This window comes from Phalacrocorax carbo, chromosome 8 (genome assembly GCF_963921805.1).
Source record: "Phalacrocorax carbo chromosome 8, bPhaCar2.1, whole genome shotgun sequence".
Taxonomy (NCBI): Eukaryota; Metazoa; Chordata; class Aves; order Suliformes; family Phalacrocoracidae; genus Phalacrocorax; species Phalacrocorax carbo.
In genome coordinates this window covers 22,725,767-22,744,346 of record NC_087520.1, presented here as the reverse complement: position 1 = coordinate 22,744,346, position 18,580 = coordinate 22,725,767, and the positions used below count along the sequence as shown (strand labels likewise).

Genomic DNA, 18,580 nt, shown 5'->3' with positions numbered 1-18,580 from the left:
GGAGGAGGAGGAGGGGGCGGGGCGGGGCGCAGTGGCTGCCCCCTGCCGGGCCGCGCCGGCACAGCGCCCCCGCCGGCACCGGCAGCACCAGCGCCGTCCCGGAAGGGCCCGGCGGACGTAGCGGGGCCGGGTCGGCCATGAGGGCCGCGCTGGTGGGGTACAGCAGCTCGGAGGGGGAGGAAGAGGAGGAAGAGGGACGGCGGGGTGGCGGCGCGCAAGTCCCCCCCCCGGCCAGGTGAGTGCGGCGGGACGGGCCCTTCCCGCATGAAGGGGGGGACGAGCGGTCCTCCTCATTCTCGTCATCCTCCTCCCCGGTCCACGCAGCGCCGGCCGCCCCCGCCTGCCCGCCCCCGCCGGCCTGCCGGGCGATCCGGAGCCGGAGGAGGCCCTTAGCGACGACAGCTCCCGGCACGGCGGCCGCGTCCGCGGCTTCCCCCACGAGCGGGGCAACTGGGCCACCCACGTCTACCTGCCCTGTAGGTAACGGGACGGGACCGGGAGGGGAGGGGGTCTGGGCCGGAGCCCCGTCGGGTGAGGCCCGGAGGGTCGGGCGGTGCGCGGCGGGGCCGGGAGCCCTGGGGGACCCGCTCCGGCGATCCGGTGGGGATCCGCGGCCGGTGACCCGGGGGGTACCCGGCTCTGACCGCACTGCCCCACAGACAGAGTCCAGGAGGAATTCTTGGAACTGCTGGAGCTCCTGGTCTCCCGTGCTCGCACCTATGTCTCCTCACTGGCTGCCATGGAGGAGTTCCACCTCAGCCTCTCGCAGTGTGTGGTGCTGCGCTACCACTGGATAGAGCCCTTCATCCGCTCCCTCAGGGAGCACCTGGCCTCCTTCCACAGGTAGGGCCAGATGCAGCCCAGGCGGGTGTTCCTCACGCCCTTCCCTCTCCCTCGGGGTCTGCGTTTCACCAGCACCTGCACCCTAAGTCATCTCTGGGAGCTGCTGCTGCGCCAGTAAAGCCCTGGAGAATTTTTGCTCTCTGCCTTGGGATCCGGCATCAGACAAGTCAGGTCTCAGCTTTCAAGGATGAGGCGGGAGCTGTGCCGTCCTGTAAACCACAGATGGTTTCACTGGTTACATCCGGCTCAGGCGCCTGCTGCATCAGCTGCTTCAGGGCTTCTGTCACTGTCCAGGCTACAGAAAGCTGGAAACAGGCAGGGAATGGATGAATTTGAGCCCAGAAAGGTCTGGTTGCATCGATTTGGTCCATTTGTGGCATGCATTTGCCTTTATCTTTCCATAGCTCAGTAGAAATCCCATCCCCTCTACATCTTCTGGTTTTTTTCTTTTTTTTTTTTTCCCTACTAGCTGAAATAGGATCTTTCTTATTGCAGTTTCTTCTGTGTGGCGGATCAAGTGAAGGTTTACACCAACCAGAACAAAACCAGGTGAGCAAGCAGCACAGCAGCCTGCCTGCCTGGGGACAAGGCTGGGCGAGGTGCTGGGTTGATGCGAAACGTCATCCTGCATGTCCCACAGTGACTGGGCTGAGCCATATAACAGCACAATATGTGATCACCTTGTCTCCAGAGGTTTCACAACTTTTCCCGGCCACTTGCACAAAGTTTTAGCTTCAGCAGTGATTCTCTGCAAGCCATTGGTCTTGTTAGTGATGGGTGAACCTGAGGATGCAGTATTTCAGTCTTCTGAAGAGGACTGTTCATAACATGGCCTGAGGCAGGCCTTTCTGCTGGGGTTAGATTTGTGCTATGGTTTCACAGCAGCTAAAGGAGGCAGCCGTGTTCGCTGCCATCTCCCATCTGGTTTGTTCTGCAGTTTTGCAAACCTTCGTGCCAGTGTGAGCAGCCTGGGGTGAGCAGAGCTGGGGGCCACCTCTTTTGGCAGCAGTGCTGGTTGTGAAATTGTAGTGAAGGTCCTCCAAGAGCTGGAGGGATTTAGCTTAATTAAGTAGTTTAAATGTCAAAGCAAAGGTGATTAAAATTGTGAAAAGTTGCTGAATCTAGTGGGAACAGCAGCCCACCAATGTCATGGGTAGGATGAAGTGAATCCTGGGTGAAACTTAGTCTTCCCCTCCCCTCCTGGAGTCTAGAAGGTGTCATCCAGACAGTCCTTGAGGAGGTACATCTTTCTCCTGTCTCTCCAGCTTGCTGCTTCCTGTTCCCTGCTTCCTCTCCCACCATAAAACCCCTCTGGCAACTTCCGCTTTTTGAATGCAGCTCCTGCACAGCACGGCGCTCTGCTGACATACCCATCGAGTGCCTCCTTTGCCTGGAAAATGAGTTTTCATGTCCCAAAAGGTGCTGAGTTAATGCAGTAAATCTACATGGTATATCATCCAGTCCTGCTTTTCCCTGCTACCGCATCTTCATTTCTGTTTTTCTTCAGAATATGCTCAGTGTCCTTGAACGCTTAAACCTGGCATTCCTCAAATTATCTGTTGTTAGGAGATAGGGAATTTGCCCAGTAGGAATGCAGGGCTAAGTATGCTTACCGCTGTGCTTTCTGCAGCATGAAAGGGTGCTTGTGTTTCCTTGTTGTTGTCTTTCTTCAGGACCTTTATTGGCTTGGAGGTCTCTGCTGGGCATTTCCAGCTGCTGGAGCTGGTCTCGGAGGTGGACAGAGTTCTGGAGGAATTTGACCTCCCCACATTCTACAAGGTGAGGGTTCTCCCACTTACTTCCCTGCCAATCCAGAGATGCCAGCTGCTTCCTTGTGAGAGGTCCATGAAATGTTCACCCCAAATAAACAGGAGTGGAGGTGTTAGACTCTGAAAAAGCTCTCCTCTGGGCAGGTTGGTGATGCTCATACTTAACACCCTGAACACTTTCATGCTGAAAATGAGACTAGCACCAGCCTATGACTTCTGTCTCGCATTTTGTTTTTGTGGTTTAACCCAGTAGGCAGCTAAACACCACACAGCCATTCGCTTACTCCCAGCTTTGCAGTGGGATGGGTGACAGAATCAGGAAGAAAAAAAAGATTAATGGGCTGAGATAAAGACAGTTTAAAAGGACAGAAAAGGAAGGGAAAATAATAATAAAAATAATAAGAATGAATATACAAAATAAGTGATGCAGAATGCAGTTGCTCACCATCTGCCGACTGATGCCCAGCCAGTTCCTGAGCAGCAGCCCCCCAGCCAGCTTTCCCTGAGTTCATGCACTGAGCGTGATGTCTTCTGGTACAGAATATCCTCGGGTCAGTTTGGGTCAGCTGTCCTGGCTGTGTCCCCTCCCAGCTTCCTTTCCCAAGTCGAAAAGTCCTTGACTAGTGTAAGCACTGCTCAGCAACAACTAAAACATCAGTGTGTTGTCAACATTATTCTCATACTAAATCCAAAACACAGCACTGTACCAGGAAGAAAATTAGTTCTACCCCAGCTGAAACCAGGACAACTGTGCAGTAGAGTAAGGATGTTAACTGTCTCGTGGCCTCTTGAGAATTGGGTTTCCAGAGTAAAGGGCCAGACCATATGTCACAGTTGATGCGTGTGTAGAAGCAGGGTTGTCCTAGGATAGGATGAGCTTAGGGTGAGCACTGTGAGAGTGAGGGTGATGTTTGTGCCTCTTCCTTGGGCAGTCTCCTGGGGTGTCAGTCCAGCCCCTTTGCTTGGTACTAGCTTTGGGAACAGGTTTTGGTTTTGCAAGGCCAAACCCTGACTTCTCTGTCTCCATTGCTGAGGAGGGGCCTCTTGTGGATTATTCAGAAGTGACCCACCCCCCACTCCAGGACTGTCAATGAGAGGTTCTCTGTGGAGTTAGAAAAGCTTCTGCAGAGTTGACCACAGGGAGGCTGGGAGCTGGGAAGCCTTGCCCACTGGTGTCCAAAAAGGCTGGGGTGGGGATCCTAGGACTCATCTCACATCCAGTGCGGTCCATATCAGCTTTGCAACAGTTGAGCTGGCAGAGTGGGCGCTCCCAGCTTTGGGATCCTCCTACCTCTGTGATCCCAAGCAGGGCAGCATCACATCACATCTTGCCCCGTGGCTCTGTGCGTTGAGCAAAGCCTCCTTTAGCCCTTACAATCTGATCCCTGTTTTGTCCTCAGGACCCGTCGTTCCATATCAGCTTGGCCTGGTGCGTCGGGGACCTGTCTGGCAGGCTAGAAGGGCAGTGTCTGCGGGAGCTCCAGGTGCGTCCTCATGCGCTGTGGAGAGCAGGGGAAGAGCAGAGCTGGTGTCCAGCTACATCTTCCTGCTGAGGGCAGAAAGCGGGAAATTCGCTTCACTGAGCAAGACAAACTTCACTGGGTTGAAAGAAGAGAAGCTTTTGTGGGGAGCATGTGTTAAATCACCCTCCAGAGGGAGGTCAGAGGCTTCCAGCCACAAATGGCCTTGTCACTGACTTGGTTCAGAGAGGGAGCTGCTGACTCCTTTCTCTGGCAGATCCCCTCTCCTGGTACTGACTCCTGCATCTGTTTTCCAGGACATTGTGGATGGGTTTGAGGACTCGGCCCTCCTGCTGCGTGTCCAGTGGGAGCAAATCCGTTGCAAGTCGGGGAACAAGTACTTCTCCTTCCCCTTGAGGTAGGGGCCGGTGGGGCTGTGCGTTTCAGAGCCTCGAGGACCCTGATGTTCAATCAAGGACCGTTCTCCAGTGCAGCTCGGAATGGTGTGGGCCGTCACGCACCTTCTGTGCTCTTCTTGCCTTCTCAGCATCTCTGGGGTGTTTGTGGCCTCAAGCCAGGCTACTTCCAAGTCTGAATTTCTGGCTGAAGAAATGTGTGTTTGCAGCAGATTTCGCCCGTGCTGCTGTATGTGCTGCCATCAGCACCAGCACTTCCAGCCATCCCACAGTTGATAATTTTGCTGATTTTTGTAAAAAAGAAAAAAACATGTCTATAAAAGCCATGGATGCCTTATGGGAGGGAGGAAGAATGTAGCATGGGAAGCTGTTGCTAAAGGGAGAGTGTCTTGCATGGTTGGAAATAGCACTGTCTGATAGTCAGGAGGCTCTGATCATGCTTTGAGTAACAAGAGGCGAGGACCGGAGCTGGACTCTCACCAGAGCATCTCCCTACAGTAAGCCAGCTCGGACAAGTTTCTGGGTCATGTTCTGTGTTCCTCTCAGACTGCTGTTGCCTCTGTGGAGACATTTCAGTATCTGCTCCTTTTGCCAAACAGCAAAAGATGAGATCTGGAGGGGAGAAGTTGGAAACCCCTTGTGTTTCAGTGCTCCAGGTTGGGTCTAAAAGAAGAGCTTTGGTTTAAGATTGTGTGTGCCGTAAGCCCAGGACTTTTTTGGTGGCCTGCTTCTCCTGAGCAGCTTGCTGCCGTGTGTGGGTGAGCCCAAGAGAGGGCAGTGTTAGCTTTTGCCTGAGCTGAAAGGGAAGTGCCCACGGGTAAGTCTGGGGGCTGCAGCTCCTGTCCAGGCTCCGTGCTTTTTCCCCGTGGGAACAGCACCCCCCGGTGCCGTGATGGCCCTGGGGGCATCAGGCTGGACTTTGTCCCTTGGGAGAGGCTCCTTTTTAGTTCTTTTGTTCCTGTGGAGAGCTCAGCTGCAGCCTCTTGGGTACTTGGAGCAGGACATCGATGTGCTGCCCTGAATCTTTCATTCCACATCTGTCTGATGAAAGGCTCTGGGACTTCTGAGCAGTAAAAATATGTCTCCTTGTGTCATAAATTTGTTTCCGTGGTATATTTCAGCCGTTCCCTTTCAGAAGTGCCCAGCTCCCACATGCTTCAGATGAGGTGATGCCTGCAAACATTTCTGTGAGCTCCGTGCTGCGCTGCCCTGCCCATCTTTGCACATGAGAGAGCGGGGGGCTTTGTGGCCGTGGGAGCATCTCAGCACAGGCTGTGACGGCTGCCAACACCCATGTGATAGCTGGTTTTCAAAATTCTTAACAAAATTCTGTTAAGCTTGTAGCCAGTTAGTTTCTGGGATGGGGATCTGCATGATAAGGCATGCGATTACACTCTGAGTTTTCTTTTGGGGAAGGGAAAACAAACAAAAATAGATATATTTAGCCCTTGGGGACTTCCAGTGAAACTGGCTTGAGCATGACCAGTTTCTCTGTGGTTTCTCTGTGGTGTTAGTCCGTCAGTGCCAGGTTAATGCTTAACCAGTGGCCCCACTCCCCTCCCGGTGAGGCCCGCCTTGGCACATCGCCCTGTTTTATAACTCCAGCAGGTGTCAGGGACCCCCACTCCTGCCTTTGAGGATGGGGGAAGGAGCCGGGCTCGGCCTGTGGGGACAAAGTCCGGGGAGGGGCGGCTGCCGAAGAGGCCCGAGATGGCGAGTGTGAACGGACCGGTGTGGCAGGCACGGCGTGCGCGGGGGGGGGGGAAGGGCCCGGTCTGGCTGCTGAGGGGTGCCGGGCCGCGGTTGGGCGCACCCGTGGGAGCGGCTCTAGGCCCGTGTGGGCGGGACTGCACAGACCCGTGGGAGCAGGTGGCGGGGGTGGCGCGTCTCTCCGTGGGTCGGTGTGAGGGCGCCGCGGCCCCGCCCTGAGGCCCGGAGCCCGCGCCCCTCCCCGAGCCCCCGCCCCTCCGCCTGGCCCCGCCCCGCGGAGCCGAGCCGCACCGCGCCGCCGCCGCGTCCTTCTGTCCCGCTCCGCGCTGCTGCTCCCGGCGGGCCGGGCCGGGGAGCCGAGCCGAGCCAGGCCAAAGCGGGCCGCGGTGGCCGCCCATGTGCCGTGCGCTGCCGGCCTGATCCCCCACACGAAGGCGGGCCGAGAGGCGACGGGCCGCGCCTGGCAGCGCCCTCCATGCACCCTGCGCAGCCCCCGCGGCGGCCCGGCCCCGGGCCATGAGGGCGGCGTAGTTCCGACACCGCCCCGCTCGGCGCGGCCCGGCCCGGCGCGGCCCGGCCCGGTATGGCAAGAGGTGGTGGCGCCCCCTGCCGGGAAGGGGGGGTGCTGCGGGCGGGCGGCCGCCCCCCGCCGTTACTGGTGCTACTGGTGCTGCTGGCGGGGGCGGCGGGCGAGGAGATCAACGCAGAGGTGAGCGGGGGGCGCGGGGGGGCCTCCCCTGGGACACCCTGCCCACGCCCTGCCTGCACCTGCGGCCGCCGGCGCTGCCCGCCCGGACGGGGGTGCGGGTGCAGGTGCAGGCAGCGGGCGGGGGGGGGAGAGGAGCGGGGCGGGGGCCGGGTCGGGTCGCCCCCGGGGGCGTCGGGCAGCGGCCGGCGGGGGAGAGGAAGCTCTTTGTGCCCACGCCAGGCCGCGGCGGGGGAGGGGGTGAAAGGGCCTTTGATAAAGTCTGCTCCGCCACCCTGCCTTGGGGAGGGGGGGGGGTTAATAAAAGATTAAAAAAAAATATTCAAAATTAAAATATTTAACCATTTTTTAAAAAAAGAAAACGAGGGAAAAGTAGAAGATGGGGAAAAAAGTAGAAAATGAAAAAATTAGAAAATGAACAAAATAAATAGAAAATGGAAAAATAGAAAATGGAAAAAATTAAAAGGAATTTAGAAAACAGTTTTAAATATTAAAGGAAAAACAAAAAAATAAAGAATTAAAGGAAAATATACAAAAATTAAAAATAAAAAGAAAAATCTTTTAAAAAAATAAATAAGACAAGAGGGGGCGGAGGCTGGTGCAGGAAGGAAGGGACCAGGTGCGCCCCAGCACCCCCTCCTGCCCACAGCTGCCGCCCTGGGTGGCTGCTGGCCCCACAGGCCAGGAGCCCCTTTGTGGGTAGAGGCTGGGACTGGGGTCCTGGGCTAGGGTGGTGGCACCAAGTCCATGGGGATACCCCCGAGTAGGAGGACAGGGAGACAGGCAATCCATGGGCAGGCTTGCCCCCCGCCAGCTACCTTCTCCCTGGGTCAGGGTGGCCAAGGGCCCCCTGAGATTGGAGGATCCCCCGCCCTCTTCGCAGAGCAGGGCTGGAGCTCTGGTCCCTGCCTCCCAAATGCTGCCTGCGTGCTCTGGCTTGCCTGTGCTGCCTGCCCTGCTTGCCTGGGTGCGGCATTTGCCCCTGGCAGCTGGCACAGAAGCCCCGTGAGGGTGGATAGGGCTGAGGTGGCAGCAGGTGGTGGGCTGGACCCTGCCCCACTAGGGTCTCAAAGAGCTGCATCTCCCCGGGGAGCACCAGGTGCCCCCTCAGGCCATTCTTCACCCATGGCCTCACGCTCTGCTCTCCCCGGCGCAGGCATGGCTGCGGCTCTACGGCTACCTGCCACAGCCCAGCCGGCAGATGTCCACCATGCGCTCGGCTCAGACCTTCTCCTCGGCCCTCGCTGAGATGCAGAAGTTTTACGGCATCACCGTCACTGGCATCCTGGATGAGGAGACCAAGGCGTGAGTTTCTCCATGTCCTCTTGCTCTAGCAGAAGGCAGCTCCACTCCCTGGCTCTTTGGCTTTGCCTGCCAGCCCTGGAGCTCTGCCTGCACCTGGAAATGTAGGTGCTGTCTCCCATGGGAGCTGCATCTCCCCTTTTGGGGGCTGTACCCATGCAGCCAGGACACCTCCCTCGCCGTCCACGGCTGCGGTAACCCCTCAGGGACCTTGGCCACGGTGGGCTGAGCCCTGGCTCAATGCCCTCCTGGCAGGTGGATGAAACGTCCCCGCTGTGGGGTCCCGGACCAGTTTGGGGCACGGATGAAGTCCAATATGCGGCGGAAGCGGTATGCACTGACAGGGCGGCGCTGGAGCCAGAGCCATCTCACCTTCAGGTACCCAGCATCTCCATGGCTTCCCACCCCCCAGCCCATGGAGAGCCATGGACCCCCTCAGGGAGCGAGCACTGTCCCGGGCCGTCCCCAGTGAGCTCTGTACCCCCAGCATCCAAAACTACACGGAGAAGCTGGGTCGGTACCACTCGTACGAGGCTGTCCGCCAAGCTTTCCGGGTGTGGGAGCAAGCCACGCCACTGGTTTTCCGGGAGGTGCCCTATGAGGACATCCGGCAGAAGCGGAAGAAGGAGGCCGACATCATGGTCCTCTTCGCCTCTGGCTTCCATGGAGACAGCTCCCCCTTCGACGGCATCGGGGGGTTTTTGGCTCATGCCTATTTTCCTGGTCCTGGCATGGGGGGGGACACGCATTTCGACTCAGATGAGCCCTGGACTCTGGAGAACACAGATGTGTCTGGTGAGTTGAGGGCCAAGGAGGTGGTGAAGGCAACCAGAGGAGCCTGGTAGGCCCCTGGATTTAGGGGCAGGGGGATGCACTGGTGTGGGCAGGAGTGAGAGGGAAAGGAGCTCCACCGTGGGTGATACAGGCAGCTCTCACCAGAGCACCCTCATCGCAGGGCGTTGGGTCCAAGGACCCACCCCATGGGTCATGTGCTCCACCCTGTCTTGCTGATGGTGCCTTTCCCTGCAGGGAACAACCTTTTCTTGGTGGCCGTGCATGAGCTGGGGCACTCGCTGGGCTTGGAGCACTCCAGCAACCCCAGCGCTATCATGGCCCCCTTTTACCAGTGGATGGATACGGAGAACTTCCAGCTGCCTGAGGATGACCTCAAGGGCATCCAGCAGCTGTATGGTGAGGAGCTGGGTGGGGTGCATGCATGGGGAAACTGAGGCATGGGTGCTGCTGGCCTGCAACATCCCATCCCTTCTCTCACCTGCCCCATCCAGGTACCATGGATGGACACCCTCAGCCCACCAAGCCTTTGCCCACCGTGACAGCCCGGCGACCTGGCAGGCCAGACCAGAGACCCCCTAAGCCACCCCCTCCAGGGAAACCAGAGCAACCCCCCAAACCTGGCAGCCCAGACCGGCCTGACCAGTACGGCCCTGACATCTGTGATGGGAACTTTGACACAGTGGCAGTGCTGCGTGGGGAGATGTTCGTGTTCAAGGTATGTGTCAGGACCCCCTCCTTCCCCTTCCGTGGGGATGTGGTGGGTCCCTGGCACTGGGTCTGTGTCCCTGTGTCCCCCCATCCTCTGCCAACACCCCATTTCCCACCAGGGCCGGTGGTTCTGGAGAGTCCGGCACAACCGGGTGCTGGACAACTACCCCATGCCCATTGGGCACTTCTGGCGGGGCCTCCCTGGGGACATCGATGCCGCCTATGAGAGGCATGATGGGAGATTCGTCTTCTTTAAAGGTGAGCAGGGAAGCTGGGTGGGAGGGCCAAGGTGCAGGGAGGACCCTAGTGCCCCCCCCCCAAGCTGCTGAGAGCTGGTTGGCTTCATCCCTTCCTGATCTACCTCCCCAGCCGGAGCCGCTGCCTGACCCCAAAGGGATGGGGTGGCCACAGGCATTGAACCCCCATCCCTATCCACATGTGCACCTGCTGCAGCAGCTGGGCATTGCTGCCTCACCCCCCTTCTCCATGTTCTCCCCTCCAGGTGACCGGTACTGGCTCTTCCGAGAAGCCAACCTGGAGCCTGGGTACCCGCAGCCCCTGGTCACCTATGGGCAGGGCATCCCCTACGACGGCATTGACACGGCCATCTGGTGGGAACCCACGGGGCACACCTTCTTCTTCCGTGGGGACAGGTGAGTAGCCCTGGGGTCCTCCCTGCTCTGCTGCTGCCTGGCCCCTGGCAGGGATGGGCATGGCGGGCAGCGGAGACCCCTGTGCTCCTCACCTGCTCACCACCTCCCTCCCCCAGATACTGGCGCTTTAATGAAGACACCCGCTTGGTGGACCCTGGGTACCCAAAGCCTATCTCTGTCTGGGTGGGCATCCCTCCCTCACCCAAGGGTGCCTTCCTCAGCCCGGATGCCTGTAAGTAGAGGAGAAGAGGGCTGGGTGGCAGGGGGGGACCAGAGGGGATGGGGTCACCCCTCTGGTTGCCTAGCCATATGGGATGGAGGCTGGGAAGGTGCCTGGGAGTTAGCAGCTGAGCTTTTTCTGAAAGTTTTCATTGGTCCTAGAGCAAAACCTCCTGTTCTGGGTACCTGCAGGGGTGCCCAGGTTGTGGGGCGCCCTGCACCTCCCCACTTACCCCTCGCTTCCATCCCCCCCAGCCTCCACCTACTTCTACAGAGGCACAAAGTACTGGAAATTTGACAACGAGCGTCTCAAGACAGAGCCGGGTTATCCCAAATCCATGCTACGGGACTTCATGGGCTGTCACACGGAGCTGATCCCAGACCCCCATCCCCGCTGGCCTGATGGGGACCGACCCCCCTTCAACCCGGATGGGGACGGGCGGGCTGAAGGTGAGGAGGAGGAGGAAGAGGAGGAGGAGAAAGAGGAGGAGGAGGATTACAGCGAGGGTGGCCGTCAGCCAGGCGGGGATGTGGATGTGGTGGTGCAGATTGATGAGTACACACGCACCATGAGCGTCATCATGGTCCTGGTGCTGCTGGTGCTGCTTCTCTGCATCCTCGGCCTCATCTACGTCATCATCCAGATGCAGAGGAAGGGCGCGCCCCGAATGCTCTTGTACTGCAAGCGCTCCTTGCAGGAGTGGGTCTGACCCACCCCCAACCGCCCCCACCACCATGGTGCTAAAGATGGACCTGACCTCCCCCTTCCCTTACCTCTCCCTATGGCCACAGCCTCTCTTGCCCCATTGTAGCTTGATGGCTCCAGCCTCAGAGAATGCGGGGGATGCTGACCACCCCCCCACCCAGCCCCTTCAGAGCAGCCAGGCTGGGACCAGGGGATGGGGAGCTGGAGGCCATCGAGGTCCCGCCTGCCCCTGCCCCTGCCATGACCCATCGTGTTGCACCTGCCTCTGCCAAGGGAGCCCGGCAGGGTCCCTTCCTCCTGCGTGAGCCTGCTGAGCTGCACCTGTGCCATGTGGGGTGGTGAGGGGGCTGGGGGCTGCTCACAAGTGCTGCACTCTGGCAGGTCTCAGTTGCCAGCACCTGCAGCGACAGGGAAGCACAAGGGGAAGGGAGAGCTAGGCTCGTGGCCATGTTGCCTGTTGAATGCAGGGATACAGGGATGTGCCTAAAGATCGTGTGAGGCAGGAGGGGCCACCTTTGCAGCCCCCCCACTATGGGCTCAGCTGAGCCCAGACCCTGCTGCTGCCGCGGGGTGAAGCCCTGGGGACACGCAGTCCAGTGGGCCGGGCAGCGGGCATGGCCACCTTGTACGTGTATTAAACGGGTTGGGTGCGTGGAGAACCATGGTGCCGTCCTTTCTGCCGCGGGATGGGGGCAGGAGCCAGGTGGGTTGCCCTGTGTGAAGCTTGTCACATTTTGTGGTAATGGGGGCTCGCCTGGGGCTGCCACCCTGCCTGGCAGTGACAGGGACTGGGTGCCATGCCAGGTGACAGGAAGGGGCCAGCATGGCTGGCGATGTCCCCACAGTGGCCCCTGCACTGGGGATACCATTGGGGGGGCAGTGTCAGCAAAAGTGGCCCCCCCCCAGCAGCAGACAGAGGTGCCTTTCACTTGCTCCCACAGCAGTGGCAATGGCCTTGCCAGGAACACAGCATGCCTTGTTCTCCCCAGGCCAGCACCACGCTCCAGCTCTGGAGCAGCCACCTCCCTTCCCCGGGCAGGGGCTGGCAGCCGCAGCAGCTGGGGGTCAGTGCGTGGTCCCTCCTGGAGCTGGTTTACCGGGTGTTTCAGCTCTCTGTGCCCGTGTGGCCTTGGCATGTTTCCTGGGGAAAAGGGGGTGGCCATATCCTGTCTCACCGCCACTGTCTCGGTAGTGGAAAGCAGGAGTCGTCGTGACCACTGCAGAGTGGGAAAGATTAGACCTGGGGGGGTGTAGGAAATTGGCTTTATCCAGGGAAAACTGTTGCTCAGCCTTTTAACAGGAATGAAAATCAAACTGCAGTGGGCAGCAGAGGCAGCATGCAGCAGCAGTGGTGGAGATCATGGCTTTCCTGCCTTTGCTGGTGATGTTCACCAGGGTGGTGGGGAGGGGCTGGGTTTGCTCTGGAGCTGCAGGCGCAGGCTGAGCAGCCTTGGGGTGGGTGGCAGAGGCCTGGTGCAGTTAATACACCCTGGGGGAAAGCAGGCCATGCCGGCCAGGGATTGTGTGGGTCTGACCCATCCCTGTGGGGATGAGCTGTGGAGTGTGTCTGGGGGCTCTCTGTGACTGCACTTATGGGACTGTACTCATGGGACCACCACCCAGACAGGCCTGTGCCCTACCTATTTCCCCATGGGGCTGGTGCCTCTGACACAGGGCTTGGTGCAGGGAGCATGAACCCAACCCAACCTGCTCCCTGGGGCTCCAGCTGCCCCCATCCCCACCCTGCCAGCTCTGTCAGGAGGGGACCCCCTGCTTCACGTGAGGCCTTTGTGCCTCCTCCCAGACTTCCCCCTCCCCAGGACCCAGAGCTACTGGCTCAGCACCCAGGACTTGGCTGCCGCCCCTTCCCAGCACTAAATTACCCCAAGCAACCCCGCCACTTGTGTCACTAACTACTTTAAAAGGGAAGGACCGATGCTGGCTCTCCCCCTCTTTCCCAGGGATGGTGGTGGTGGGGGAACCCCATGGTTTGGGCCACCCATCCCCTGCCCTGGCCTGCATCCTTGCCCACATTGGGCAGTGATTCCTAGCCATTAGCTGAGTCCCTGGGAAACACATTTGGCTCAAATACAGCACATCACTGCAGCCAAGCGAGAAGCCAAAAATCAGGGACAGAAAAACCCTGAAGAATCAAGGGGGGGGGGAGGTGGTGGGAAAAAAAGCCAACAATCTCTCCAAGTGGCTCCGGGCTATTGTGTTCCATTGGCCAGGCCATACTGGGTCACATTCCTTGGCTTTTAACTCCTTTCAATTAAATTTTGACCATTTCACCCAGATTTGTGCTTGCGTGGGTACTCCCATGGAGGACCCAGAGCTTTGCTGGACCAGAAGCCCCACTGCAGGGCAGCTCAGCACCCCAGCCTGCCCTGAACCGGGGCCAACGTGACACTGGGAGCTACCAAAAGGCACAAACTTGGCCAAAAGGCGAGGCAGGAGGAAAGCGTGTCCGGGATTTGCAGCTCTCCACCCCCGCAAAGGCAGCTCCCGAGGCAGGCGCAGATGCATTTCCCACGGCAGCTGCATTTCCCACACTAGCTGCACTTCCTGTGGTAGGTGCATTTCCAATAACAGATTTATTTCCCACGGCAGCTGTGTTTCCCCTCTCTCCCAGGGGTGCTGAGGGCTCAGCAGGATGCAGGGGTGAGGACCCCAAAAACCTGGTACCTGGGGAGATGCCTGCCTCACAGGGAAAGCCAGCTGAGCTGGCAAGTATGCCCAGGGCCAGATGCTCATGGCTTCCCCTCCCCTGGGCAGCCTTGCCATGGCAGGGGAGGGTGCTCCTTGCTGATTCAGGGTGGGACAGGGGCTTGGAGCAATTCCCCGGGGAGGAATTAGCAGCATAGGGAGCAGAGGCCCAGGCTGCCTGGGTTCAGCAAGCTGTGACATCACTTCCCACCCCCTCCCGCTTTTCCCCGGATGCTGCAGCAGAGCCAGTGCCAGGAGCCCGGGGCCATCTGGAAACGCTCACGGACAGCAGCGAGGGACCCCACCAGAGACAAAGCCCAGCATTTCTGCAGGGCTCGGGCTCTTCACTGAAGGCTCCCGCTCTGCCCTGCATGCCTACTGCAGGGTCAGCTCAACTCTGGCCACCCACAGACATAGGACCCCAGGAAGGGCAGGGATGCACCTGCTGCAAGGGACAGATGGGGTCTTTGGTGCCTTGGAGGAGCACAAGTCCCACTCAGCCTGGCCCTGGCACGCACCAGGCAGCCCTGGCAGCATCCACCCCCACCAGGCAGATCCCAGCTTCCCAAAAATAGGCTGGAGAAGCCTGTCCTGGAAAAGACCCCAGGAGTTCAGCGTCCTCCACGCCCTGCCATGCCAGAGCAGTGCTGGCTCCTGCAGGATGGGGCTCCACACACTGCTGGAGTGTGGGTGATGGGGTTGACTGGGGCTAACAGGGGCTTTCTCTGCCTGCTTGGCACCATCACAGGAGAAACCGTGCTTCCTCTTCCTCTTCCTCTGCAAGCCAGGGCATGATCCCCTGTGTGCCACTGAGAAGAGGACCCGGAAAGCAGAGAGGAAGCTGGGCTCGGCCCAGAGGAAGAACTGGGGCCCAGATACGCTGAGAGGCAACTGGCCAGCCTCAAGGCCAGAGGAAATGATGCTGGGGATGGAGGGAAGAGCCACGGGGCCCTGAGAGGGGATTGAACCTGCTGCCTGTGCATGCAGGACTGAGGCTCCAGGTACTGTCTGGGCAGGGGTCAGTGCCAGCACAGGCCTGCTTCCAGGGTGTGTGTGCACCCACTGAGTACATTGAGCTCAGCATGTGTGCACTGCTCACGCCCATCACCTCCCCTCGCACCCACCCCACAGCCACTCCACGTGGTGCCAGACCCTCATCTCATGGGGAGGAAAGTAATTTCTGAGACCACAGGGCAACACACGAGGTGACAGAGGAGAAGGCAGTCTGCAGGTCTGCTTCAGCAGAACTTAGCATCCATCATCATCTCACCTCTAGCGGCTCTGAGACTTTCCCCACCACATCCCAAGGTAGCTCTCAGGGCACACAGCCACTCCCTCATCTAAATAAAATCTTCCTTGGGTGGTCCTATTTTGCAGTCTGCCTGGGGAAGCTCTCACCCCTCCCACAGGCACCAGCGGGGCAGGAAGATCAACTCTCCCTGCGTGCAGAAGTGGCCAAAGTCCCCAGTACGGTCACTTATTTTCCTGGGCAGAGGCCAACGGCAAAACTTAAAATAAATATTTCCCTTGCCTCCAGCACCACCCACCCCACACTAGACAGCAGCTGCAGAAGATTAGTGTCACCCTGGAGGTGTAATCCCTCCACAAAGACAACATTTGGCCCAAGACATCCAGGGAGATGCAGAATGGGAGGCAGAGAGGGCAAGGAGCAGAGCTTGGCACAGATCTTTTTGATTCCTGCACATCAGTTCCGTGATTAGAGCTTTGTGTCAGAATCCACTTAATAGGAAGGAGACAAAGAATAAGGGGAAGCAGGGACAGAAGGCCATACCAGTGTCCTGCTACTCTGCTGGGCCAGAATCTCACCTGGACTGCTACTGCCCAAGCAGCAAAGCAAACGGACAGAAAGCTTTCCAGGAACACCCTGTCATCTGCTTCCCCTGCCAGCTGCTTCCACCTACACAGGCAGAGCCACTGGAGACAAGGGATGTCCCAGCCTTGGGTCACACCACATGGTGACCGGAGCTGCTCCAGCTTGGTCCAAGGAGGTCTGCTCCCTGGCCCAACCTGGGGAGGGTCACTCTCCTGTCCTTTGCTCAGAGGTGCTCCAGCCTGTGCACTTGCTGTCCTTCAGCAGCCAAGATTTCAAAGGGAAGATTTGCCTTTGATGTAGAAAGCAGGCTCCCAGCACTTAAGTCCTGATCAAAGCGCCCAAGTGAAGGACCTTGCCCCAGCCAATGGAAGAGGAAGGTGAAAAGCCTGCAGAGGCAAGGAAAACTCATCTCTGGGTGGGCCCCACTCCACCCCGGGTTAAATCCAGGGCTCCCCACAAAGAAGGATTCCTTTCTCTCCCACTAGACATGAACTGTAATAAGGACTTAAAGAGGAAGGAAGGAGCAGGCCACCCACAGAAAGGTGAACAAAGAGATGTTTAAGACATTCTCTCTGCAGGCTGCCTGCACTGAAGCAGGACTCCCCCTCTGCTCACCCCTCACACCAAGCTGGGGCCACCCCAGGAGTACGCAGGTGGTAGCCATCCTCAGGGAAGACTCCCATCACTGGACCCATGTCCTTCCTGCCTTCCTCCACTGTTTCCATGAGTACCAGCCAGGTCAAGAGCCACAACGAAAGCAGTAAGAAGCTGGGTGCTTCATCACAGGAGTTTTATTGGAGCACATTTACTTTAGGAAAAGACTGCTCACAGGTTGCCTGTGAGATTTTGGCCTATCTGCCAGCAGCATCCTCTTCTCCCACAGGGAGAGCATCCAAACTTCATTCACCTTCAGCAAGATAGTTGAAGTTCTGATGGGAGGGGGAAATTAGAAGATGAAGATTTTTGAAGAACACCACATAAATCCACCACTGTCTGCCCTTAAAGGAAAGAGCCAGTATCTGATGATGCTCCACTTTGTGCAGCATGTAAACAGGAAGATTCAATAATTTGTTTCTTATTCAAAAATACACAGAGGGTCTACATGGATGTAAGGATTTGCAGCTGTGAATTTATTCCAGCAAATCTGCTGGCACAGCTCCTAGAGGTCAGGCAGCAATTGGCAGGGCCCATGTAATCTCTCCACAGAGGCAGCGAGCTCAGGGCCCTAGAAAGCCCAGCCTCTCTTAACGCATTAAGGTCACTGACAGTAAACCCAACTCCTCGAGGACAATGGGTGACTCCAGCATGGGCTCTGGCAGGGCAGGGAAAGGCAGCAGCAGCTCCTGATGAGTGCTCGGCTGCCAACAACTGCCAAAACCATGCTCACGAGCGAGGGCTTGGAGGAAATTATGCCTGTTTTACCCTGCTGGGATCTGAAGCAGCTTCAGCAGCTCCCCCAGCCCTGGCAAGCTTTGCAAATGTGGCAGGAAAGCCTCACCATGGACTTCATTAAGGCTGATTCTTGGCACACAATACACTGCAATTCCACTTAACAAATCTCAAGTCCAGCCAAGTCTTGACAGATGTCAAAGCAGGATGGATGGTGCCTTCCCATGTGGGCTTCCTTGGCTTGGCTCCTTAGAGCTACAAAGCTGTTCAGCTGCTATTAAAATTGGAAAGGTCTTCTCCAGAAACCCTTCTGCAAGTGCAATCCAGCACCACGTGGCAGCATGGGGTCAGCCCACGAGCTTTAAAGGTGCAAATAAGGTGGCTACATTATAGGTGTCCCAAGTGCCAGCCAGAGGTAAAGTGGGCCCCTTACAGAGGAGCTGCTGACCATGAGGGTGCACAGGCACGCCAAACCTTTAAACCAAGTGGAGAATCAGTAGTCAGGATTAAACCCAGAATCTGGGGCAGATGTCCTGTAAAACAAAGCTGGTATCTCCCAGGAGGAGGTGAGCCTGTTGGGGGACAATAATGAAAGTGCAGTCTTCCCAATTCACTGCACAGGCCAACACCAAGGAAGGGTCAGTACTTGCCTTAGGTACATACCCAGAGTAGCTGTGGGGGGCTTGGCCCCAGGGCGGAAAGTCATCAGCTACTCCCAGACCCTCCCTATTACTGGCAGGGGTCTGCAGTGGCCTCGCCTCCGCCAGCCTTTCCACAACAAAGGCAGATTGGTTTGAGGCAGGGAAGGGCAGTTTCAGCACAGGAAAAGACTTCTGCTCCTGTTATGCCGCTTTGCTAGATCTCCCCTTTGATCCCTGGGGAAAGGGACAATTTGGCAGCTAAACAGCTATTGTGTGCCTTTTGCTATAAGTAGCTGCTAAAGGCTTGGTTGAGAGCTGGAGAGAGTTGTTTAACTACAGAGAACAGAGCTCTGCCCTAGCAGGCAGGTAAGACCAATTCGTCACTGCTGGGAAAACAGCTTCAAGTATGAAGGGAACAAAAAACCCGTCTCCATGTACTAAAAGCAAACAGTGTGAGTTTTTATCTTAGGTAGAGTACCACAAACCTCATAGACTGGAGACAGATCCTGTCTCCTCTATGGTAACCTTACTATTTTTCCTCCCTCCAGATTGCAGTTGTTCATGTCTGTGCTATCCCTTAAACAGTGAGGCTGACAATCAAAGTCAAATTCAGAGGCAAATTCTAACATCTGGAGTTCCTAAAGAAGTTCTTCAGCACTTTCTGAAGTGCTAAGATGTGCAAGTTAAAGGATCCATCAAAGGAGGAAGAAGCCAGAAGCAGAC

The 18,580-nt window shown here is 57.6% G+C and overlaps 2 protein-coding genes across 2 annotated transcripts; both read left to right on the top strand.

Annotated features, from left to right (window-relative positions):
- The first annotated feature begins 55 nt into the window (after positions 1-55).
- USB1 (U6 snRNA biogenesis phosphodiesterase 1) lies at positions 56-4,814 on the top strand. Its single transcript, XM_064459060.1, has 7 exons — positions 56-235; positions 325-476; positions 660-843; positions 1,339-1,392; positions 2,517-2,622; positions 4,013-4,096; positions 4,390-4,814. Exons 1-7 carry the CDS (start codon positions 138-140, stop codon positions 4,492-4,494), a joined length of 783 nt encoding a protein of 260 aa, XP_064315130.1. The 5' UTR covers positions 56-137; the 3' UTR covers positions 4,495-4,814.
- A 1,643-nt stretch (positions 4,815-6,457) lies between these two features.
- MMP15 (matrix metallopeptidase 15) lies at positions 6,458-11,946 on the top strand. The gene is made up of 10 exons (XM_064459057.1): positions 6,458-6,907; positions 8,061-8,209; positions 8,462-8,584; positions 8,694-9,001; positions 9,236-9,397; positions 9,493-9,716; positions 9,829-9,967; positions 10,212-10,362; positions 10,479-10,594; positions 10,837-11,946. Exons 1-10 carry the CDS (start codon positions 6,782-6,784, stop codon positions 11,289-11,291), a joined length of 1,953 nt encoding a protein of 650 aa, XP_064315127.1. The 5' UTR covers positions 6,458-6,781; the 3' UTR covers positions 11,292-11,946.
- The last annotated feature ends 6,634 nt before the right edge of the window (positions 11,947-18,580 follow it).

What these genes read in the sequence shown, in the direction of transcription:
- USB1 (XM_064459060.1), top strand. Translation starts at nt 138, where the DNA reads ATGAGGGCCGCGCTGGTGGGGTACAGCAGCTCGGAGGGGGAGGAAGAG. An exon ending in CACCTGGCCTCCTTCCACAG is followed by an intron (nt 844 to 1,338) that starts GTAGGGCCAGAT and finishes TTCTTATTGCAG; the next exon opens with TTTCTTCTGTGTGGCGGATC. An exon ending in AGTGTCTGCGGGAGCTCCAG is followed by an intron (nt 4,097 to 4,389) that starts GTGCGTCCTCAT and finishes TCTGTTTTCCAG; the next exon opens with GACATTGTGGATGGGTTTGA.
- MMP15 (XM_064459057.1), top strand. Translation starts at nt 6,782, where the DNA reads ATGGCAAGAGGTGGTGGCGCCCCCTGCCGGGAAGGGGGGGTGCTGCGG. An exon ending in CAGAGCCATCTCACCTTCAG is followed by an intron (nt 8,585 to 8,693) that starts GTACCCAGCATC and finishes CTGTACCCCCAG; the next exon opens with CATCCAAAACTACACGGAGA. An exon ending in TTCTTCTTCCGTGGGGACAG is followed by an intron (nt 10,363 to 10,478) that starts GTGAGTAGCCCT and finishes TCCCTCCCCCAG; the next exon opens with ATACTGGCGCTTTAATGAAG.